Genomic DNA, 25328 nt, shown 5'->3' with positions numbered 1-25328 from the left:
GGTTTTGTCTGTCCAAATTTGTTTTTATTTCATCCTTTTGTTAGAGACAAAAAAAAAAAAGCCTTTAATATTACCTAATATGAAAAAAGAGAGAAAACACAGAAGAGAAGTGATGTGAGAGAGCTTTGATGGACACATGGGTTTTCAGGGCCTTGAGTTCTCCCATCCATCACAACCATTTTGGTCTTCTCTAAAAAAACACAGTTTCTGGGCTAAATACAGCATGCTGAGAGAAGGACTGAGCTGAAACAGCTTTCTCATCCTGGCTATTTATTTGATCTTGAGATGAAACGAAATTCTGAATTACACCATCCTTTCTGGAAAGTTGCAGAAAATCCTCACATATTTGGATCATGAAATTTGAGTTACTCTCTTCCTTCAGATGGCTTTTTCATTCTCTGCTTTATTCTCGCTGTGTCCTGAATGTCTTTTTGATTTTATTTCTTAAGAATTGGACTTAGCTAGTCAGAATACCAGCACTGCTGTAAGCCCATGATGTAAAGACAACTAGAATGTATCAAGCAAGCTGATGCTGGTAGATGTTATGCTCATCTTAGAGTGTCTAAAAATGCTGTAAAAAAATCATCCTGTGCAGGCATATTGCTACTGTAGAAAAAACTAAATTTCTTTAAGAAGAGACTCAATGCAATAAATAAAATGTGTTTTGTCTTTTGTCACTCCACCTACTTTGCAAACTACCTTGAACTCATTATTTTGACCATTGTCAAGCTGGCTCTGACTTTCAAAGCTGGCACAAAATGGTTTCAGACCATATCCCCTATCCTTTCTAACTTCTCACTGCTCCATACAATTTTACTTGCTCTTGCAGGAATTTGATGAGACCAGTGTTTGCAAAGAACAGTAGTACAGCTGAGTTGAATTTGCACAAGGTAAACTGTGGGTGCTGTTTAGACTGCTGACCTCTGTGAATATCATTTAGAAGCATGGGATTTTGGGTTGGGGTTTTCTGCATGTTGTATTCTTTATTCCTGGAAAACAGAACAATGCAATTGCTTTTCTGCTTTTCTCAGCCTTAGTGCTTCAGAAATTGGCCTTTGGTGGTTTACTCCCCCGGGCTCTGTTCCTACTACCTACCTCACATGGACATGAGAATGGATCAGGTTTGACATATCTGGCTATTCCAGATTTAGAGCACTGAAAGAAAAATGTCATGCTGCATTTGACAGCTCTTTGTCTGGGTATGCTATGATCCCACAAGACTTCTATCTCCATTCAGCAGTCTGACACCCTGTCAATTATTTTCCCAGATTTGTTTCAGCAACCCCAGCAGCCTTTCTGCCAGGTAACTTCTCCCATTACCGACAGGCTGCTAAACAGATTGCCCTGAACATCCTTAACAAACACAAAACAATCTGGCCCCAGTCCCACCTCACGTCATCCCACAGAGTAATCACCACCCTCCTCTGCAACCTCATTTTCTGGATTTGAGATGGTAAAGAACGTGTATCTTGGAGCCCCTCAGCTTGGTAGGTCCATTAGTCACTGCACCTGTCAGCAGAGCAGGCAACTCCCATGGAAGTCATGGTTCAGCCTGGGAAAAGACCCTTCACCAGGTGAGTCAAATGCAGCATTTACACAGCTGCTCTGAGGGAGCCACAGAAAGAGCTACAGGAGCCGTGTGTTACCATTCAACCTCCTCACTGTGCTACAGAGAATGCCAGAATTGCCTTCTGTGCTTCATTTTAGATTCCAAAAGCTCTTGCCAAGCACAGAATGAGAGCTAAGGGCTTGTGCTGGCATCCATTTTGAGAAAGTTATCTGGAGGATAGCATGGGAACCAGAGAGCTTGTGAGAGCTGCTTTCACCAGGCCACAGCTTCCTAGGTTCCCAAAAATGCTCATGCATTACAGCCCACAGGAGCTGATCCAGATGCTCTGAGGTAGTTAACCAACATGTAGCAAATGCAGTAAGAGCAGATGTGTGCTGTAAACTACACCTGATTCAACATGATGAGCACAGACACACTATGCAGCTGATGCACAGATAACACAGGTTTAATTACCCACAGTTTGATTATCCGGTGTTGACATGGTTTTTATGACTAAATCACCCCTGAGACACACGGAATCTGGAATTGCAACCACAGATAAAAATTTCCTTGCAGCTACATAAAGTCACAGTACTTTTCTGACAAATTTTGGCTGAGAGTTTTGAGCATTTTTAACTTATCTGGTTTGCAGTGTATTTTACAAGGAGTGAAGTTTTAAGGCATAAATCACTGACTTACAGGAAAACAACTGTGTAACAATATTACAAGATATACAGAACAGGATGCACTTGGGTTCCAGTTTCTGTTCACTGGCTCACCAGAGACAAGGATCATAAATCAAAAATAGAGAATGGAAATCAAAGAAAAGTAACAGGAAGTGTCAAAATGAAAACCTGGCAGAAATTACCAATAGGAAGAAAAAAAAAGGAAAGACTCCAGATGTTTGGGGTTTTTTTTAATAGAAAACCTGGGAAAGACTCAGTGAACAAAAGATCTGCAAGCAGAAAAGAAAAAATGATAGCTTGGGCAGGGGCTTCTCTTTCTTTCTCACATACAGGCCAGGTCTATTAACGCAAGAAAATATGTATCTATTAAGAAGATGAGGGAGGTGATGAGGGAAAAAAAAAATCATATAAACATCACCTCCCCCCCTCTCTTCCCATGAAGCACAGCTCTGGAAACTGTGATCTTAGAAATATTTCAATCAGGCTTACAATTCAAAAGGTTCATTAAATCCAGGATTATTACCATGAGAGAACTTGATCAGAGCAGCCAGGCTGTAAAGTTTAAGGGGCTCCTTATTCACACATACCTACAGGCTGCAGCACTCACAGTCACATGCCAGGAGCGTGTGAATCCCAGCCCTGCCAGAACCAAGTTCTTTCCTCTGGGGCCATCTGCTGGCTTTCCTGCAGACGCTTCCCAGGACCTTTCTGGGACCATGATTGCTTTATCAGGTGCATCAAAGGTGAACAGTGAGGAGCCATTCAGCATGATTTCTCAGGGAGCTGCAATCCAAGCTGTGCTGGAAACTACATCTTTCTTTCCCACATGCCACCACAACTCCCATTGCTGGTGCACATTCTACAATCCATCTTCTGAAGACTTTAAAAACAAAATCCAGCCCCACTTCCAATACTTCCCTTGCAATCAGATGTTCTTCCTCCTTCCCCATGTGTTTGCCATATTTAAATTGTCCTATATTTTAAAATTTTGGGGGTAAGGCACACTAAATCTTACCTCCAACAACTCCAGCCAACATTAATAAATTCGCCTAAGACTTTCAAACAAAACTGTGAAAGAGGAAATTAAGCTGAACGCTGACATTTAGAAAGAAAAAGTCATTAAGTAATCCATATTTAATTTCTCTAAGAATCAAACTTAGTCAGTACACTATTAACTCCAGAATACATTACATTTTTATTTGTACATGATCGTTTCAGGATAATTTTACCAACTGACATATATTTGTATCATGCTGCTACTAAACTACAGCGTATTACTGTAAATTCCTATTCAAGTCCTTAACTCAGGAATAGCTAGATGCTTAAGGCTAGCATAAAAAAACCCAAACAAACAACAAAATACCAAACACAAACAACCTACCCACACTACCCAGGCAAATTAAACACCTTTCTCCCTTTACCCCCCAGCATATTTTACAAGTTTTATGAATGTTTGAACAATATTCATGAACCGTACTGTAACATGAAGAAACCTTCAATTCTAGCACATTCCATACAAAATTAAATTCATGTTTTGAGGAACAAAAATATCCCCTATTATTAACAGAAAATACGTGCTGACCCATTGTGACATTCAGTAGCAATTTGCATCTGAAAGGCTTATTACCTTTCAGACCAGGGAGACAGACTGATATGCTTTCCAGTTTAAAAGCTCTAGTAGCTATAATTCAAAATGACATAGCTGGTCTATATTTTATTTGTATTTCATTTAAGCATTCAGCTTTGTCTACATAGCTCTGTTGCACTGCAGCCACACCTATTCAGATACAAGGAATCAGGAAAACCACTTGCTATATACACTGGATCAGACTACATGCAGTTACATGTGAAAGTGCACTGTAAATTTACAGTCCATCTGAGCAAAGACTTCTAAAATCAACATGATGATTTCCTGTATATTGTTATAGCATCCACTGCTTTGAGGAGAAAAAATGAGGAATATGCTTCTTTAGAGATAAAGAAGATCATGATAATGATCTGTTAGAAATCATTAGCAATGCAGACATGAAAAGTAATTCTGGTCTCTTTAGGCATTTGTTATATTCTTGAATAAGGCTGAAAAGCTTTTTAATTATTTCATAACCTTAGAGCTGTTTGGGCTCAGAATAACCTCAAATTTGAGACAAATCAGAAAGGCCACAGAATACAAAACAGAATTCTTTGGTATTTTTGGCATTCTACTGCACTGCAATGATGCTCAAACCTCAATATTAAGTCTTGCAAACCTGTACTGTAAAGATGCTGGAGTCCTTAACAAAACAAGCCCTTTCTTATCTGCTGGCTGGTTGTGTAACATATAAATTAACCCAGTCAAGCTAACAAAACCCAGTGCTTCTCCACAGCCTACAGCCAATGAAAAATCCCCTCGAGTAACATACCCCAAGACAGTCCTGGAGCAGTGGGAAGTAACATCTGGGAGAGCATCTGACCAAAGACCGAGAATGAGGTCTTCATGGTCCTCAGTTGCTTTTACATCTGGAATGCCTGCAGGGTCACACTCTAGAGATTTCACATTATCCTTTTTCTTCTTCTTCTTCTTCTTCTCCTCTTTTTGCTTCTGTACCTTGTCCTTGAATATGTCACGATGCTTGGGTTCTTGTGGACCACAGAAGAGTTTGTCTTTGCTTAGATGCAGCAAGTCGTCTTCTGTTGGGATGCAAATCATGGCATGTAATTCAGGGTTCCCCTTTCTCAAGAGTGACAAATTGACCCAGACAAGAGCCCTTGGGTAGCTCATCAAAATTGGCAAAAAAACATCTTCAGTCATTTCCTTCTGCCCGAGCCGAGAAATAAGGCGGATCCGCCGATCTTTCCCAGCAGTGGGGTAACACCAGGCTGACAGCTGCATTAGTAGTTTCTCACTCCTATGAAAAATTTTCAAAAACAAACATCACAGATAGTTATTAACAAGCAGTTTAACAGAAATCCAGGACCCCACATATCTGCAAGAGCACACTTAAAAAAAAGCCCTGGGGCTTTCTGTAACCTTCCAAGCTGGTAATTGCATCACTCTTAGCCTAAAAAGAACATTGGTGAGTGGAACTCATGAGTTGTCTTCAGAAGGAAGGAGACATTACTTGTTAAAACCCCCAAAGCTTGCTAAAACCACAAACACTCTAAAATCTCAGTGACACTAATGCAGTCCAGAACTTGCAGTGTTTTCTTCCCCTGGTAACCACACAAAAATGAAAGACCTGTGTCAGGCACTTTCCAATACTGTTGCTGCCCTCATGTGTTGCACTGGAATGTGGGGGATTCTCTATTTTCTGGAGACCTTGTTAAAAAGTGCAAGAATCACCTGTGGTGATGTATTAGGGAAGAGAATGCAAGATGATTTTCACAGCAATAGTCCTAAAGTCACAAATATGAGCCTCTAAAAGCTCCATCAATCTGGAGGCAGACAGAATACACCAACTCTAAAAACACAGTAAACTCCAGAGTGTTAAATTTAAGATAATTTAAGGAGTTTTCTTTATGTAGCCATTGAGTTTGCTGGAGAAAAGCAGAAGGATTTCCACTCAAGAGCAGATTTTGATTTGTGACAAAACTATTTAATCTCACTGTATTTGGATGAAATAATTCTGTCATCTTAATAATCAAGGTTGAACTCTTCCTTTCCCCAATTCAATATCAATAAAAAAATAAACGTGTGTATAATTTTGTCATACCTGAGAACAATAAAGTCACTTGTCTTAGTTTCATCTCTCTCACCAAAATCTTGGGTGCTTGTAAGATCCTCTGTCTTTAGGGTACCTTCAGAACTTGTTATTTCCATGGTCTCCTCTGCCTCACCATTCTCAGGGGAAGCTTCTCTGACCGCTTCTGCTTTGGGGTCACAAAGGGTCTGCCCTTCAGTTGTGCAGCAGTCGGGGTGTGGGGAAGAAGGACATAAAAATCCTCCTGACGCTTTCATTCTTTCTTCCCAGTTCTTGGTCAGCTGCCCCCAAGGACAGATGAAAGGAGACAGAGTGCCCAGCTTGACATAATTTGCCCTTTTTGCAGGTGGACGTCTAAATGATAAATAAGTAGGTAAGAATATTTTCAAAATCAAGTACTTAAAACAGAAAGGGAATGCACAATTAACTTTCTAACCTCATTGAACAACAATTTTAAAACTACAGTCTAGAAAATGCTGCTGTATTTCTGTCAACTCTATCTTTTCAGCCATGCTAGAAACATCTACCTGCTGGGACTCACACCACCACCTTTTCCTCTGAACGTCTCCTATTTTCCCCTCCTATCTGGAAGGGGAACCAACACTACTTGGTGCAGAGGACATTTCCAGCTACTCCAAACTCGTGGTTAAGAGTTCTCTTTGTTGCAGTAAACACGAATGCAATCTTCAGAATGCCTGATATTTAAAATTAGATACCAAAATGTACCTCTTAATTTACTTTATTCTTTAACACTTGGTACATACTTGTACATACTCCTTTGCATTCTCTTACCTCCTCCCCCATTTGCTGCTTAGGGATCTCAAAATAGTTTTGTTTATTTTATTGCTATGCAGCCTTGTTACAGCTCTATAACTGAGCACGTCTCTGGGAATAAAAGAGTTTAATTTATATGCTCTGTTTAGCAGAGTTAAATATATCTAGGATTCCTAAAACACTGGTGAAAGATCTCAGAAAGTCCAAGCCTAAATGAACACAACAACAGATAATTAAGGGAATATTTTAAGCAGTAGTCATTTTTGTCATTCTTACCATCAATTTTTAAATTAATGTTACCGTTTGAATTTTTCAAGAAGACTGGCTTCCAATTCTTTGGCAAACTGCATTCCTGCCTGGCAGTCTGGGAAATCATTAGGAGTGTGAGGTGTTCTTTGGTATTCAGAATGCTTTAATGCCTCTTGCAAGCCACCGACTCGCACACCTCGATATATCTGTTATAAAAATCAAACACCCAAAAAGCAATGTTTGAACTAATTCCAGGTTCCTAGCTGAAACAAAATATTAATGCCCAAAGGGTATTTCCTTAGAAAACTGAAAGTCTAACACTTAAGCTTTAAAAAATAAACTTAAGCATGATTTCTACAGTTCTAGATGCTAATTTCAACAAAATAGTTATTCATGCTTTAAATTTAATTCTGCAAAACTATCAACAAATATCAAGAGAATTTCACAGGTTCTGATCTTGGACATTGCCAGGAATGTTGTATTACTTCAACAACCACTGCCCAATGTATTTTAACCATACAATAGGTATCACTGCAACTAAATCCCCTGAACATTCAAAAGCATAATTTTAACTGCAGAAAGATATAAAAAATGCCACCTGAACACTCAAAGCAGGATGCTTCAAGCAGCACCAAAGGAGTATTCAAGCTTAACACAAACTTGGTTTTAAGCTCTCTCCCAGATCAGAAGCTACTTTGGTGACAGAGGTGCAGATAGCCAAGCTGGAAATTGATTAGCAGCAGGCACCAAATGATTTCTCTTTAGAGGCATATGCTTGTAGAAACACAGAGAGGTACAGCTTCAGCTTTCTCTCCTGACTCCCCACTGATTTGCTGCTTCTAGACTGCCATGTGTACATAGTTGTATGTGGGCATAGCAGTCTTCCAACAGAAGACATGGAAAGCTATTGTTTAAGTTTCAAGGCCAAGCTTCTGTCACGAACCAGTTCATATGCTGTTTTTAAAAGGGAAATTTTGATCCTGTAATTGGAAATTGGTTATACAATGTGAAGTACACTCTCTAAAATCAATTAATTTAAACTAAATTATATAAATTATCAATTTTACTTGCAATTTACCATCAAGTTACTTACAAAAGGAATCCAGAAAGCCATGCCCCAGCCCTTTGGGAGACAGATATCCCAGCCACTCCCCCATCCTGGTCGATCTTCTCCAGCCATTTTCCCTGGCTGCTGCACCAACAGTATGGGAATCTTAGACTCACAAGGACCCAAATCAAGGTGTGATCCAGGTACCAGTAACTGAGCTCTCATATGGTTTAAATCCTGAGAAGGAGGAGACATTTCCCATAAGTTAATAACCATTCTTCTTCCCTCTCCCAGATACCCTTCCAAGATACAGAGAAAAGGTGAGCTTACAGCTAGGAAAAATATAGTAGTAATACACTACATATTAGAACAGAATTTCATCAAGACATGAAAAATTATTTAAGGAAAGAGTTATTAAGCACCCTTTTTCTTCCCTTCTTACTTCCATAGTCCTTCATAAAGAGCAGGTACATGATACAACATAGATGAAGGAGGAAAATCAAGTTTTGCAACTTTGTATTTATAGACTTGTGCACAACACTAGATTGAACAGGTGCTTTCAGTCTGTCAATACACCGAGCAAATCTGAACTATATCCAAGGAGAGGGGAAGATTTGGTCATCAAACAGTTCACATCAAACAGTTCACATAAACCTGGCACCGAGGTTTTGTCAATCACCAGTTGTTACATTTCATTGCACCACATTAAAAATACATGTATGAAGAAACAGACCATCAGACTCCCTGTGTTTTATTAGGTAAACATTCAATTTCATCACAGAATAAAAAGCACTGTCATATATAAAAAGATTGTTCTGGTAACTGTCATGTGTAATATTTTTAAGTACTCTGCTTTTTTATACTGTGTCAGACAGCTTGAAAGAGCACAAAATTAAGTTTCAGAAAGAATATTTAAAAAGATGTTTTTGCTATACAAATGTTTTCTCTTTCACCATTACAATGGTGTCAAAAGTTTATTACCTCTTGGGACTAAATCACCTTTTTATCCATGCACTTTATGGGCTGCCCTCCATTGTCAATGAAAATGTCAAGATAGGAGATTTTAAACCTGCAATAGCAAACTTGAAGTCCTCTACAAATCACAAGTTATTGCCCAGCACAGCCACAGCACAGTGTGCTACAGTTCAGAAACACAGGATTTCTTTCCTTTCAGCTTCCACAGTTCTTTCACTCTGAAGAATCATTCTGACTACAGCTAAAGGCCAGAGCCTTCCTGTGTCACTCTTTTCTGCTACACAAGTCAAGGTGATGTATGAAAATCCGATTCCAAACTTTTCTGTTACATAAAGCTACAACTACTGTCCTGCAGGCAATCCAATAAAGCTTTCTTTTAATTGAACCCCTGGTCAATGGCTGTGCAAGAACATTATGCAAAGGCTACAAAAAACCACTTCATGTCAGCAGCTGGATACTATGACATTAAGGAAGCTATTGATTAATCTTAGATTTATACAAATTTCTAGAGTCTTTTCTATGGACTCCATGAGCCATTTCCTCAATGGCAATCCACCTACTTAGTTACCTGCTCTGAGATTTTATTTTCAGTGACGTTCTTACAGATGTCATGGTCCCAGATAAAGCTGTGAGCACAGTCCGCAGGTACACCCTTCAGGTACAGCTGCCTAACTTTATCATTATCTACAAAGGAAAAGAACCTTTAAAAAAAATTCAAACAATTTTTGTGGTTTAAGTACCAAATTACCAAAGCCACCTCCATCTCATAAATATAATGAGCAGACAACCAAGAAAAGCCTATTAAAAGCTCGACAAGCATAACTGCTTCTGGCACATCTTTCCATCACATATATTTCCAAACATAAAATATGAAATCAACTGTTAGTGTTAGAAAGACTAACCTGGTATTTTCTCACCAGCGTTTTTTCTTAACAAAAGACATGACTGTTGGCAGTGTAAAGTAGATATTTACATACCACCTTTGATATTCTGGAATCTGGCCTTTCTGGCAGAGTCTGAAGCTCAACAGATTCGGTAAAAATCAGAAAGAGCAACATTATAAAGCCTGAAATAATTCTGCCTACATAAACTTGTAAGAGAAGCAAGAGTTACCTTTGAGAAATGTACATATAGGAAACATTTGTATGGCTATGCTTAGCCTGGAACACTTATTTAGTACTAGTTTCTTGCTCAGGATCCTTTCAGGCTGTGTGCTTCAACGAAGGGACTACTCTTGCTTATGTCTGCACAAATCAACTGTGTACATTACTGAAGAAAAACAACAACTGCAGCTTCAAAATGGATTGCTGAAATATTAAATAACCTCTCTCTTCTTCAGTTTTACAATCTAAGGAAAGTAAAGAAAATGTGTACCTACCTTTAGTGATCTAAGGATTAACAGCCTTCAATGTACAGTACAGTACGCAGTGAATGCTCATCCATTTAAGAAAAGTAATTCTTACCAAGAAACAATACAATGAACCTATTAATAGTTCTGTAATTAAAAACTTAGAGGGATTGCTCCTCATTTCATCATCCACAAAGTGTTACATATTAAAGGAACTTAACATGTTCCTTTAATATGCAGAATGTCAGGGTTTGTTTTGTTTTTTAAAATTATTTAAGTGTCTTTAAAAAAGGTTCTGCTAATTTTTCCAGGTAATGTAGACAAAGATTCAAAGACAGAAGATTTGGATTATTCAGTGGTACTAACAGTACCTAGCAATAGGTACTGCCAAACATACCTGCAATAATTATTTATTTAAAATCCATAGTCTTTAAGATGCACCCATTACAAAAAGCTGCAAAATCCTTTGCAAGAAATACAAACTACTGCAGCACTTGTGACAGTTTGGTGATTTTACTGATACTTGCCATATATTCTTGCTAATGAGCTAGATTTATCTGAGGAAAAGAAATGCAAAATAAATTATCAGATTACAGTGCCATTCCTTCAAATTAAGAACAATAAAACTACAAAGGGAATCCTTGCCAATTAAGCAGAAGAATTCCTTCTCTGACCAAGAATTAAGAACAGTAAACTGAGCAGGAACCTAAGAGAGCTCAACACTCCTACAGGCAAAACACATTCTGTCTGGAGAGAAAGCAAGTATTAATGCCTCAGAAGAAGGAAAAGAGCAACAAAACTGTGTGTGGTGCTAGGGAATGCCTTCCTGACTCTTACAGATAACCAAGGGGGAAGGGCACATAATTACAAGCATAAGGTAAGGCAAGTACTTATCCGTCTTCTGTACAGAAAACATTCGTGAACACCAGAATCTCTTTATGTTAAATTACTTAAATATGTTCTAGTTCCTTCAACTGCAAATTATTCACTGCAAATTTCTTTGCTTTTTTTAACATTTCTTTCTATTACTACAGTTCAAGCAGCCTATCCTCGTTATATTCTCAGAGTTCTTTGCAATTCCTATATTCTATAATGGCATGAATATTTGTTTCCCCACTAGAGAAAACCTTTTAAGTCAGTCTCTTTTCATCACCACCACTCATCCAATATCCTCCTTATTAGCCTAAAATATCTTTCTCTAACTTGGAACATTCTTTCTCTTTGATCTTTGCTGAACCTGGAGAATTTATTCTTTCTACTAAGCATACTATAACTCAAATCATAATCCCAAATCCTCACACCCGTTCTTCTTACCTCTCTCCTGTTTTCTTCAGTCCATATTTTAAGATTTCTGAGTAAATAACCTTACTGACGAATAAGTTGTTGGTAATAGTGAAAGTAAGATATTAGGGCTAGTACAGGAAATAGGAAGTTGCACTACTAAGCACATGAAGCTCATCAACAAGCTACTTCTGCTGGTGTCAATAGATGGTGTTTAGACAATACAGGCAGATAGAAAGCTTTGTTCCATTTCAAGCTATTGATCTGATTTGCACAGCTGATTATCCGTCTTAGAAGACAGGCCTAAGAGTTCTATTTGAAAATTTTCCTTCCTCCCTTTCACAAAAAGAAAAAAAAAAAAAGTGAAAAAGAGAAACACAGCCCGGGAGAAGCCTGACAGCCCTGTATCTGCAGGGAGGGTGGGTATCAGGACAGCTGGGGACAGATCTTACACCTCTGCAAGAGGGGCATTTACAGGCATGGACCCACGCTCAGTGTCTACAGAAGGAACTTTAGTTCACGTATCTTTCATGGTGTATTCTCCTTCTGTGCATCTCACTCACTGATTATGTACACGTTTCACCATACTCCATGCTGAGTGTTTTTTAAGGCAGGAGAATTTGTTTTCTCCATTCAAAAATAACAATATATTAAAATGTCAGAAGTGTACTTGAAACTGGAGAAAAGAACAGTACTAATGTGCAGTCATGTGCTTACTGGGAGTCTTGACTCCAGCCTGAAGAAGTAATGACAGTTGATTTGAATTAAATCTGATCAGTTATGTTCATAACACACAGCTTGCACACATGTGTATGCACTGAAGAAATAAAGTAACTTGGAAAGACTGAAATTAATTGATTTGTTAGCGTGTTTCTGACAGGGAAAAACTATACAGGCGCATCTCAGAACAGCATTTTGGAAAAAAAAGCAGTATGAACAGATGTGTATCATTCCACAGACTACATGTATGACAATTCCTAAGCAAAGGCAATGGCCACAACTTACCTAAAGTATTCACTCATTTGACAAACAATGCATCTTTAAATTAGTTAAGTTTATCTAAGAAAATCAGTTGGCTTTTATACAATACTGAAGAACAAGAGAGGCTAAAATACATATCAAACCCGTATACTAATGTATAGATTGCTATTTCAATCTTACTAATATTAATCCTAATAGTACTTGAATGTTCAAGAAGCAAAAAAAGTGGGGGGAAAAGTGTGGAATACACCAATGGTTCCCTTTTATTGCTCAATAAACAAGATGTGATTAAGACAAAAAAATTACTATTAACATTTTTAATAGAGATCAGCTCACAATATAATTATGAGCAAGCTTACAATACAATCAAGGCTCAGAAAGTTTATGTAATTCTAAAGCTCATAAAATGATTTTTTTTCAGAAGGAGGTAATTAATAGCACTGAAATGGAATTACAGATCTTAGAGAAGTCGTTTTTTGGGGCAAGTTCTACTGGAAGACAGTGGTCTTGTCTATCTTTTTTCATCCTTCTGCCTACTCAACTTTTTCAGCTGTGTGTAACAGCAGAACCTAAATTAGAAGGTATTACGCCATTTATCTTTCCTTGCTAGCTGAACAAGGACCTCCTCCTTCTCCTAAATAAAAGTCAGAGAGGACAGAAGCAGTTTTAAGTGCATGATGAAAAAAAAAAAAGTCAGAAAAAACCAAAAAAGCAACACCAGGTTTTCTGAGTATTTATGGAATGGAAGATATTTTGCAAGTGAAGCATAACCCCAGGTAGAAAGAGCTGGACATTTCTACCCAGCCAAAGGAAACAACACAGAGGTGCTCTTGATTCCCTATCTTATACCATTACCTCTTTACTACGGCCATCCCTCCTGAGGGAAAACCAGCTCCAACAGTGGGAGAGAAACTACTATGAGACATTTAAAATACCTAAATGCCTTCTGTTGATCTTGCCTTCTTGAACACACCCTCACAGACATGACAAGCAGAATGGAAGACACCAAATTACTTTCTGTAGCTGCTAACTCTTCTAGCAGCTCAAACCAGCATCTGTAAGCAAGTGCTACATATCTCACCTTCTCAGCAGGAAGGAACCAAAGAAGAGGTCATGTATGCTGCAGCATTTCCAACAGGAACACTAATGATGAGAAAGTTAGCTGAGCAGAACTAATTAACAGAAAGGCTGCTCTAGATACAGAGGGTAGAATATGTAAGAAAACTGAAAGAGCAGAATTTTGTAGAGTTAAAAGTAACTGAAGTAGATGTTCAACCTGACTTAAGTGATATATAAGACTATATTATTCTAGTGTCTGGCAAATAGACCACCAAGGATATCCAGTATTTTGAAGTCTCTGGAACTTTCAATTTGTCCTATTTGCTACTGCTTGCTAGCTGGCTATCATGTTTCTCCTATTAGGTGAGGCAGCCTGTGTCCAATCAACCTAATTGGGCATGCCTACACTGTACACAAACCCCACTATATCCTGTGCATACCTTTGCCCATTTTTAGAGGACATTCACATCCATATGAATTTGAATTTTGCACTGAAACATTGTATAAGTCAGCATTGAAATGAAAATTTCAGAAGTTATGCTTTCATCTTTCATATTCTATCATAACCAGCACCTTGGCCATCTGAAATACTAATCCTGCATAGGTAGTAACTTTTTTGCAGTGGAATTGCAACTTTCACCATCCTGGGCCTATAAACCAGAAACAGCAGATATCTTCTTGGAGAGAGAAACAGGAAGATTAAACACCAAAAAGAAACTATGGAGCTTTTAGCACCTGGTTGGCCTTGCCAGGATTCGAACCTGGATCATCTGTATGGTCAGACAGAGGCTTCCATTGAGCACAAGACCAGCTTTGGTGCATGTCCCTCCCTCACAACTGCTGTTCTAAAACCTATGCAACTTTCAAGCTGTTTCTCTTCTGCCAGGGGCTCTGGAAATGGGAAATATTTTGAGCCAAAACCTAGCGGAAAAGAGCAAGAGAAAATCCATAGATGACAGTAAATGAAAACAACAGCACAGAAAGAAACTAAATCTCTTCATATAATATAGACAAGGGATTTCACCTTGGTATTTTTCAACGTCTGGCATGGCTTTTGTCTTCTTTTTTGGCAAATTGACCCGAGGATCTCCAACAGTGAGGCCAAGTATTGTACCTGGTGGCATATCTGATGGTGAGCTCATCCCTTTAAAAACACACACATGAACATTGCCATGAAACCACCAATTAAGTTGTGATCTTTTTCTGCACTGGTATTTTGTGCATTTTTGCCTGCAGTGATATGACACCACTGTAAGCCAGTGAAGCAATTCAGAATACTCTATTTAACATGTTTTGAGAACTCACCAATGCTTATTAAATGTTCAATAACAAAAAAGTCAATAAGAGCAGTGCAAGGCTTGGTTTGCTATGACATTTACATTTAGCATAGATATGAAGTCACTGTCACAGACTCAATTCGTGCTTTGCATTTGACAAACTTCAAAGAACAACCAACCTTTGTTTTACACCTGTCTTCAAGAGAAAGGAAATTTAAAAGTGTTTTGTGAAAGTTTTACCTCATCTCTGCTTAACTGCCTCACATTGGATAGACAGCTTGAGCACAGTGTGAGATCTACCCAAGTGCCTAACCTGCTTCAGTGCTGGCAAGTGACAAAATATTAACTTTATGATGCTTTACAATTCAGCCAAATACACAACTGTTAATTTAGAAATGAAATATATAAACAAGGCATAATACTTTCACTTTGGATTGGAAGCTACCATTTTATCTGTGGATGTATTGTACAACTTATTGTCTTAATTTAAAGTGTATGGTGAGAGAGAGTGAGAGTATACGTCAGATTCTATATCCCATCAGCAATCCCAAATCTAAGTTCACAAAGATAACAAACAAGACTCAGTTTCTCTATTAAGAGTTTGAACTACACAGAGGATTTAAATTCCCTTAAATATCCCCAATGAAACATTTTCAATTCTTTGCCATGCCCTGGCAAGTATCTAAGCACATTCTCAAAGGCATCACTATCTTGATCATGCAATAAATAAGCATGTACAAAATGGAGTCAACTTTATTAGCGTGCCAATTTTGACCACTAAAGTTCCCCCCGCTTCCACCAATAGCACCCACATGCCCAAATACCTTCCAATAGCTCAAAGATAGCACTTTGACACTGATGAAGAGATACTTTTTCAGAGTCCTTGCAGTTTTCTACCCACCAGTTATTCAGTTCTGTTTCTGAATCTGCCATTTCCTGGAAAACAACGTATCTAATTAAACTCAAATGGTTATTCATTATTTTCTATCAGTATGAATTCAGTCTCAGTTTGCCTTAACTACTATAGTCACTTTCCTCCTCTTCAAGTTTTAAACCAAAGTAATTTTTTCTTGATGATGTATAGTCCTATACTTTACAATAATCTCTAATAAACTGTACCCTGTGTTACAAAAATAAATAAAACAATCCACAATACTTCCTAATTCTGTCATTTATTACTTCTTACAGAAAGCCAGAGATTTCATGACCTCATCATGTTTGCTTCAAGAGACAAAAAAAACTCCATTAAAACCACAGTGATGCTGTATGCCAAGAAATGGATTAAACACCTAAATCCTGGAGAAACTCCATACTTGATTGAAAACACGTAAGTTTTCGGTACCTTACATGTCTTGCCCCCTAGTTCTAGGGGCTCTACTCATTGCTTGAGAAATAGGATGTGTAGTTTGTCAAAAAGAATATGAATTATTCTGGAATTATTCTTTCAGCAGAAACTACACAGCCTGCTCAGCACCACTGTTTTTATTTTCTTCCTACTTCCACTTTAAATCCAGGTTGGAGTTCTTCCTGAGATCAGCATTAGTCAAAAGGCTCATCAGAGTAATACACAGGTTAGCCTTTATGAAAAGGAAAGCTACATAATTTATAGGTCTTTCTAGCAAAAAACAAGCTTGCACATTCTAAGAATATTACCAAAATTACACTAACATGCAAAGTCAGTTTCCTTACTGTTTGGACAGAAGCTGCCTTCAGGGTCTCTGTAAGGATGGAGTGTGATAATGGGCCGATCAGCCGGTATCTGAGAATCTCCATGCTCCTGTCACTGAAACAGGAAAGTTTCAGGTGGATGTACAATTTTACAACACACATTATTTTCCCCAGTACTGTTAAGCCAGAAATGCAGCTATGTTTTGTGGTTATGGGCCACAGCTTCTGACTCAACTGTGAACAAACCTGATTACAATGCCAGTAGTCCGTGAGATCCAAGAGTAGGACTGGAATGGATCTCTAGTGCCGTCTCCAATTATTTTTTTCACTGGCACAGCCTTTTCTCCTTCTTTATCCTCCTTCTTTCTTTTATTGCCAAGGCTCGTAACAACTTCCACTTGTTTTTCCTCTTGAACTGATGTTGTAACAGGCTCAGAAATACATATTTCTTCAGGCTCTGAACACTGAAAAATTGCTTTTAACTCCCTCAGTATGTCCTTAAGAAAAATGAAGTTTGGATTAGGATGATATGCAGTACACCACAAACCTTAAATATGCTTTCCTATATGAAAATATACTTAAGTATAATTTTCCTATATGGATTTCAAGGAATAAAATTTAATTCTGCTGAAGTCAAGGGCTTGCTAAGAAAAGCTGAAAGTAATATTGAATGTTTCTAAGAATTTGTTCTCTTGAAAATTAACGTAAGAAAAACTGCCTGTGCACAACATTTTACTTTTTTCATTTTAGTTTTTTTTTAAAGCTGATAGCTAAGTATCAGAATATAATTATCCATGATGATACTGAACTTAGCCTGCTGGGGGTGCCAGTAGAAAGGATGTAAATTAAGCAACATAATATTGCACACAAATCCTGAAGCAAGTGACACTAGAAATGCTTTCAGAAGCTCAAACACTGAACACCTCAGCAGCACACACTTTCTGTATAAGCTTTATAAAACCAAGTTGCAAAACATGAATATTGTTAGAGTGGAAATAGTCTTCCAACTTTTAGTTCCTGAGGCCATGTATTATACCCAGTTTGTCCATACTTTTCAGATGACCTCTTTAGCATTAATAATGCACAATACATAAAGAATACATAAAGAAATAAGAGTTCAACTATACAGGAAATATACCTGCTTCAGAGCTGGATGCACCCAGATCCACAACTGTCTGTTATCAGACCCATCCCTGGGCTTCCAAATAAATGTAACAGGACCAAGCGTATCCTCAGGATAGCGATCTGCTCGGTAAAGATTCAGGGAACCCTCGAATCTTCCAGACAGACAAGAAGCCTCTTGAAATGTCAGTCCTAAAAAAGAAGATACTTACTGAAGAACAAAGTAATATGTTGTTTAATTAAAATGCAGTCTGGCTGCTGAGCAGCTAATGTTGGACTATAATTAGCTTATTAATAAGCCACTGAAATAAAAATGTCTAGTTCTACTATGACATCTTAATTACATTTTTCACTCAAAATCAGTATCAACTCTGTTACTACTATTGAGTAACTACTACTGATACATTATTACAAAAGGAAAAGGATGTGTCATCCTTTAGTCTATTCAGAATCTTTATTTTGAACTATGTAAATTTTACCTGTGTCAGTGCTACATATTCGAGCAAGTTGCTTCAGAAGCTCATTCTCTTTACCCTTCAACTCCAGGCAACAATAATAAGATAAGTCCTGAAACAATATGATAGTGTCAAAGTGAGGATAACTCTTTAAAGTGGGCCTGTTAAGAAAGGATCAGACAGGGCCTCACAATTTACACTTAAGTAGAAATTTTTCATTCTCTAAAATTTGCCAAAGTAAAATGACTTTCTTTTAAACTTAAAATTAATAGCTGTAGGAAAGTGGTGAGGCATTTCTTATTTGAGGGTCAACCTGCCTCTTAAACCAACTGATCAAAAAGGACATAGAATAAATTCTCTCTCCTCAATAGCTGCTCAGATAGATGATATAAGGATTCAGTTAACCTCTTAGCTCTTGAGAAAACTGAAAACAGTATTTCAGTATTTCATAGTTACCATAAGACTCCTTTAAAGGTTCATCTTATTCTCTCTGAAACTTGCCACCCAGAATTACAGTTATAAGATGATTCATTTCATACGTAGCAGTCTTATTAAAAGCTGACCCAACGGTACTTCAAAGAGACAGAAATATTCATTATAACTAAGCAGTTGATTACTTCACCTTGGCAAAATATCAAACAAAACATGTATGTGTGGTACCTGAAGAAGGCATTGCTTTGTCATGGCTCGGTAACAAGCCCTGTAGCTCTTCTCTGTAGGGCTGTTTCCTAAACAGTATCCCCACTTCTTTACCATATGAAATCTCTTTGCATGCCAAATATGGGTTTCCAGCCAAATATTCTTTCTTTGCCTGTGATTAAACTCTGCTACCAGATTTATGTGGCGTCTTCTAGCTTTGCGGCATTTAGTCTTTGACTGTTCTTTTTTCTGATGTACAGCTTTCTCTGCCTGTTTTTAGAAGAGAGGATATTGAAGTAAATCTCAAGACAAAAAAAAAAAAAACAACCTGAAAAGAAAAAGGCTGAAATATAAGAATACAGGAAACACTAACATGAAGTTATACTATGTTGGATCACTCTTGAGGGTAACTAACTTTGAAGTTTTCTATGCAAATCACATCCACAGAAGTGCATCAAGGTTTGACTTATATAAAACATATATAAAACAAAATCCACACACATTGAGAAACTTTACAGTGAACAGTAAGTGCTGCTACTTCCTCTGTGAAGTTTTTGCCACACATCAATATTTTCACATGAACAAATCAACGCGACATGGAAAATGCCTGGAGGTTTGAGCTCATACAGAAGCAGTACAGATGATCAGACTGACAGAAAGCTGACAAGAGAGAAGTGTGGCAATATCCTGACAAATTCTTGATAACCAGACCTAATTAAGGTCTGAACTATTACATATAGATGCACAACAGTGTTTCATTTTTCTTTTTATGAAGAGAAGTGCTACAAAGAAACAGGACTATAAGACATACAAAAAGATTCTTAGAATATTCTTCGTAAGCTCACCAAGAAACAGACTTGACAACAAACCACAGGTTATAAGAATAGCAAAGGAAAGAAAATGAAGAAGATCAGTGCCAAGAACACTAAAAACAATGAAGCAACCCATGAAATCAAAACAGAACTGGGAAAAAAAAAAAAAAAAAGAAAGTATCTTCCCATCAGACCCATCACTCATCACAGAGAAGGAAATACAAGCCACCAGCTCAATGGTTGGTGACTGGTTCAGAAATGCAATTAGAGAAAAATGAATGTGGTATTGCAGGTGAAAAATATACATCTTTAAGTTTATTGAACAGATAAGAGATAAGAGATGGTCCAGGTAAATGTTACAACGAATAGGGTCATGATAAAGGATCTAAGACAAATGAAGAAAGTGCAGAAGAACTGAAACAGTAACTTTGAAGATGTAGATCCAACACTGAAAAGTAATAGGCAGAACCTTTACAAAAACAAGTAACAGAGATATGACAAGCTGCAAGAAAATGTGAGCTTGTGCAAACACATAAGCCACACCAAAAGACCTGAAGACAGAAAACGTAGCAGAAGAAATACAATTGCACCAGGGCCAAATAAATAATCTCAAAAATCCAATGGAGTGGAAAGAGAGATGGGACAGGGAGTGTGAGCATGTACACAGAAGTTAGGCCGTCATATGAAAGGAGTTAAAAAAGCAGGACACAAAAGAACCAAAAAAATATTAGAGAAATATAGATTTAACAAGGATAACAATAAGTAACTATGGAAAACAGCCCATGCCTTCTTCCTTCAGTTCCCAGAAAACAGGCCCAAACTGTATCTCTTGTCATGTCTGACAAAGCAAAAAGAATGTGAACTAAAACAGTAAAATGAGATACAGGTTGTGAATAAAATATCCTAAAAAACATTTAATTGGTGTGTGGCAGGAAGTATCCAAAACAATTTCTGAACCATGAACAATCACCTTCAGGAACTCAGGGTGGAAGGTGCAAGGTCTCAAAGACAACACAAAAGAAAAAAAGAATGCAATCAATAAATTTATCAGTCAACCTTAATATATAGAAAATTTACCAAGCAAACTCAATTCACTTTAAGAATTCTGAAAGATGATAAAGTGATCAATGCCAAACATTGGGAAGATCATTTCCCAATAACATCCTGCTGAACCACTTTTTAATTTTCCTTTTTAAATGTACAGGAAGGCCACAGTGAGTAAGGAGCAAGTAACCCCCATAGGCATATTCTAAATGCTGAGATACTGCCACAAAACGAGTTCCAGGAGCTGTTAGGACTAGTCAGTTAGTAAGTCTTAAGCTGCATGCAGCCTGCCAACAAAACCAGTGTATCCCAACATTGAGCTGTAACACTAGAACCATCATGTCAGCTGTGCTAGCTTGAGGCTGGCACAGTCACATCCTAAAGCTGTGGTGGGGTGCAAGGCAGACAGGTCTTGCTGAGGACTCTTGGACCACGTGGAACCAGCGCACCACTTGAACAACCTCCGCTCTAAAAGAGTGGACTCTTATCACTACTCTAATACTTTTCAAGATGTCCAGTAATCACAAAGCCAGGTGGTTAGTGAGACCTATTTGAGCTACCACCTGAAACTGAGGCGTTCCTCCATTCAATCCAAATGTCAAAGTTTAGGGTACTCAGGGAAGTCTGGCAGAAGTTCAGGTCTGAACATTAACAACTACAGAGCTGAACGCTGTGCTTTGTTTGTGCCCACTACATGAAATGCTGTAAAACACACTTATACCTCTTTCCTGGCCATCTCTTGGAGCCGCCTGGGTAGGCGTTTAACATTGTGACTCATTGCTCGCCTTCGCATGTGCCTAGGGAGCGTCTGGAAAACCAGAGAGTTGGACGACTTCTGTGAAACTGCTTTCAACATGGCACTGATCTCAGCAGCACGAGCTTGAGCAAAGGCAGACACTGGAATGAAAGAACTGCATCAGAGCATGACAAACAGCAAAAAAACCAGAGGACGATACTGTACGTAAATTATGGAATTACTCCTACTACAGCAGTCCAATATCTTCTTGACATAAAAGTAAGTGCTGTACACTGTCACTGAAGAAATTTCAGTTCTTTATATATCCTGAAGTTTACAGATATGCTCAAGCAAATATTTATACATGAATGAATCGCAAAGCTGCTTAACCAACAATTCACATTTGCATTAAATACTTCTTTGTTAAATTAGAATATCAATCTTTTCAGGTGGTATTCAGGGAGATAAAAAAAGTCTTTAGCATGGAAAAAAATGAAGCAGTAACATATTACAGACTGTTTTGAAACAATCAAATAAAAATCCAGAGCTTGGTCTCATTTCATGTTTATGGAAGTGTATCTACTATCACAGCACTGCCATATTTTGCAAAGCTGATTTGCTCTCCTAAATAAATGCTCTGTTAGACAAAAAGCTATATTTAACTTACATCATGAGCAAAATCAGTTTCACTGGCTACATTAAAGCAGATGTCAGTATTCATTTTACTGGCAAACAGCAACCAAAATGCATATTCCCTCACTACAAGCAGGTGTAACTTTTCCACTCCGAAGTCTGAAAGGACCCATTGAACAACACCTAGTCCTTAACTCCAGTTCACAACTACTTCTGTGTTTTGGAGAAAATCAGGAAAAACACAAGAACACAGCATCAGTTCTAATTTTTGCTCTTGCACAAAAACAAAGACAGCAAACTGAATCACCAGCAAATTGCTCTGGACAGATAAATTACGACATTTTCACATATACAAACCTGTTATGTATTTTGGCATCTCCTCAGATGCACTCTGGTGTCCTCCTTGCCATCCTCCTCTTCCTCTGCCCCTCTCTCCTCTACTTTGCCCCTTTGAAAAATACTGGTCTTTCCTGTAAGAAGGCCCAGATGACTGATTTGAAAATTTCTGCTGCTGCTGCTCAGAACGAACATCTCCTGGAAGGTTTAGAGATGAAAAGAGGTTAGAGAAACACAAATTAGTCTGAGTAATCAATAACTCAATTAGTCTTTCCTCATAAAACTGCATTGCAGACTCCTATTATATTTGCTACATATAACTGAAAAAGCCATCAGAAATCAGAAGAATTACATTATTTCTTACACAAATAACTAAGAATTTTATGCTGCCCTGAAGCAAACTTGTGGTAGATTAAGTAACTTTTGCATGCTCTGAAAATGGTATAAAATCCAGACTTTGCCTCCAAGAGTCAGAGCAAAATCAGTCCATGCAACATCATAGTGATTTTTATTATTGTCTTCTCAGAGTTTTAGTAACAAAACAGCAAAGTTGTATTTTCCACTTCCTCCTTGATTTTTTTTTTCTATAAGCAAATGTATTCTTGCCTGACACATATTTCTTTTACAGCAATAAATTAAAGTAAGCATGATACATGTATGTTGGTGCAGTAAGTTACTTGTCTGGTACAAGCACTTAAACCAATACTGAAATTAAATAACTAGGGCCTACAGTAAAGCTTTCTAAGGCACAGACATACCTTTCAGGAGTGCTAAGCACCTAGCAAGTACTTAAAGTTTCAGAGGGCCTTGAAGTCCTTATTCAAAGACCAGTGTACATTCAGCCTAACAAATACTATATATTAGTTTAGACTACTTTATGTTCAGTTTTCAGTTAAGCCTTAGTTAGGATTTCTATTACAACTTGAGATATGTTGGATTGTGAAGTATGAACTGCCTGCGATATGGTTCTCACGCAGTTCATGCTGGACAATCCAAATAAAAAAGCTCTAGACAGCCATTCCTATCACCCCATCCACTACATCAAGTCAAATGCTTAAGAGAACAAGAGACTATAGCATTCAGGGAGCTTCTCCAGTTAAAATCAAGCTGTGTGTCCACAGAAATGGAGTGAGATTTAAAAAAACAGGTTTCAGGTTGATCTTCTTAAACAAGCCAGTCTCTTTGTCCCAAAAATGCTACCACTGGCATGAAAACCAGCCAGAAGCAGATTCACATTCAGCAGCAACCCAATGTATGAGAACTTAAAAAGGCAAAGAATCTCCCTTTCCCTTTCAAATAAGCAAGAAACTGAAGTTTTTATGTTCAGCAGCAGTGCTGTTGCAGCCTGCTACAACCACACATCATGCAGAACTGCAGTAATACTGCAGAAAAAATAATTTGGTGTAGAAACAGATATCAGCTTTTATGTGGAACAATTCCCTGACCTGGTTTTACACTTGCCTGAGAGCAGCATTTCCCAGACACTGAGGTGAAGGTGAGAAGGAAATAACTAGGAAAAAGGGATGGAAGCTGTCTCAGTCAGCAAACCAGTGTAGGCCTACAGCCCAAAACTAACTCCTACCACAAACACACCCTCTTAAGGAAGGAAGTAAAAATCATAATCGGAAGACAGAAGTCTGTTTGGCAAAACTGTCATTGACTTAATAACTAAAAAACCCTTAAATTATCTTAGCTGCTGTACAGATTCGTAGTTTTGTAACTCCTATTTAGGATTTTGCTTTCCTATTTCTACGAAACAGCTCTGTAAAACTGTGATACTGACACTACAGAAGAATACTACACGGATGAAAATCCAGGCCTTTTAACAGAACAGAAAAACATAACCCCATTATCTTAGAAGCTCCCTGCTACAAATAAACTTAGAAAAACTTATTAAATCTAGCAGTACTCCTGTAATGACATTCCAAAATCTTCAGACATGGCTGAGCATAATTTGCTATGTCATTCTGTCTGCTTGGGAACTCTTCAGTCACCTAAATACACAGTGACGCTTAAGGGTTTTTCATTCAGTCACAAAGATGCAATTTGTCAGCTTCTGCAGGCCTCACAGTAACAAGTCCTTTTTTAAGTGGGGTTTTTCCCAGAAATAATGTAAGTCACAAAATATCTAAATGTGAAGGTAGTGGTGGAAACTGAGGTCCGATTGAAGGATAGAGGATGCAGGTCAAACCTCAAAGACGAAAGGAGCACCTAGCATACAAACTGACAAGATCCTTCAGTCTTCAGCTGCAAAGGATACCTGTGTACAAAATGCTCCTGCAATAACCCAGGACACTGCCATTTGAGGACATGCCTTGCTGCCTCCTGCCAATACCCTTCACAGATACAGGAGCCACAAGACCCGGAGCCAAACTGCTTGGGCATGCAGATCTGAGGGAAAACTAGTGCATGAGGGAAAACAGAGCACGAGCGGACTACACCAACTCCGAGGTCTGGCGGAAAAGCAAGAGAGAAACTGGATTTGGTATAACACCCAAATTCACTTTACGGCTGGGAACTGGAAGGATTCGTTATGTAATCGAAGGGATGACAGAGAGAAGGGCATATTCACAGGCTACAGAATAGTCTGGGTTGGAAAGAGCCTCTGGAGACCACCCAGTCCAACCCCCCCGCCAAGGCAGGGTCACACAGAGCAGGTAACACAGGAACGGGTCCACACAGGGCCTCCCACAGCCATACCTGGGGTCGGGCAGGCTCTGCTCCCGCCGCCGCCGAAGGGCCCCGGCTCTGCGGGCAGCGTGACGCTGGCCGGCTGGTTCCTCATCTTCTTGGCTCGCTTCTTCTCCCGCGCCCCAGACATCTCTGGCGGGGTTACGGAGCTTCTCCGTAGCGGGCAGAGGAGGGGAGAGGTCGGCGGACGGTGCAGCCGCAGCCCCCGGCACCAGCCCCAACGCGGCGCTCACTCGCGGCGCGGCCTCCACCGCCACACGTGGACACCCACGCCTCGGCACTGCGCAT

The 25328-nt window shown here is 38.6% G+C and overlaps 1 protein-coding gene and 1 long non-coding RNA gene across 3 annotated transcripts; one reads left to right on the top strand and one right to left on the bottom strand.

The window, feature by feature from the left end:
• Positions 1-803: 803 nt before the first annotated feature.
• Positions 804-16875, top strand: LOC132336671 (uncharacterized). The gene is made up of 4 exons (XR_009488915.1): positions 804-890; positions 6183-6285; positions 9158-9249; positions 16093-16875. It is a non-coding gene; the product is annotated as an uncharacterized LOC132336671 (long non-coding RNA).
• POP1 (POP1 homolog, ribonuclease P/MRP subunit) lies at positions 3412-25308 on the bottom strand. 2 transcript variants are annotated; one of them, XM_059864366.1, is made up of 15 exons: positions 25050-25308; positions 22371-22547; positions 21366-21541; positions 18810-19058; positions 18174-18261; positions 17711-17886; positions 16819-17069; positions 16573-16687; positions 15729-15840; positions 14652-14771; positions 9527-9642; positions 8029-8220; positions 6987-7141; positions 5925-6266; positions 3412-5120 (listed from the first exon to the last, which is right to left on the bottom strand). In XM_059864366.1, exons 1-15 carry the CDS (start codon positions 25168-25170, stop codon positions 4454-4456), a joined length of 3057 nt encoding a protein of 1018 aa, XP_059720349.1. In that variant the 5' UTR covers positions 25171-25308; the 3' UTR covers positions 3412-4453. The 2 variants fall into 2 exon arrangements, with proteins under 2 accessions (XP_059720349.1, XP_059720358.1); XM_059864375.1 differs by having other exon boundaries at positions 16594-16687.
• Positions 25309-25328: the final 20 nt, after the last annotated feature.

Source organism: Haemorhous mexicanus, chromosome 1 (assembly GCF_027477595.1).
Source record: "Haemorhous mexicanus isolate bHaeMex1 chromosome 1, bHaeMex1.pri, whole genome shotgun sequence".
Taxonomy (NCBI): domain Eukaryota; kingdom Metazoa; phylum Chordata; class Aves; order Passeriformes; family Fringillidae; genus Haemorhous; species Haemorhous mexicanus.
This window is presented reverse-complemented; position numbering and strand designations above follow the sequence as displayed.

Coding starts and splice junctions, on each gene's coding strand:
- POP1 (XM_059864366.1), bottom strand. CDS start 25,170: ATGTCTGGGGCGCGGGAGAAGAAGCGAGCCAAGAAGATGAGGAACCAG. Junction 18,262..18,809: donor CAAAGCAATGCCTTCTTCAG/GTACCACACATA, acceptor ATATTGTTTCAG/GACTTATCTTATTATTGTTG. Junction 5,121..5,924: donor AGTGACTTTATTGTTCTCAG/GTATGACAAAAT, acceptor AATTTTTCATAG/GAGTGAGAAACTACTAATGC.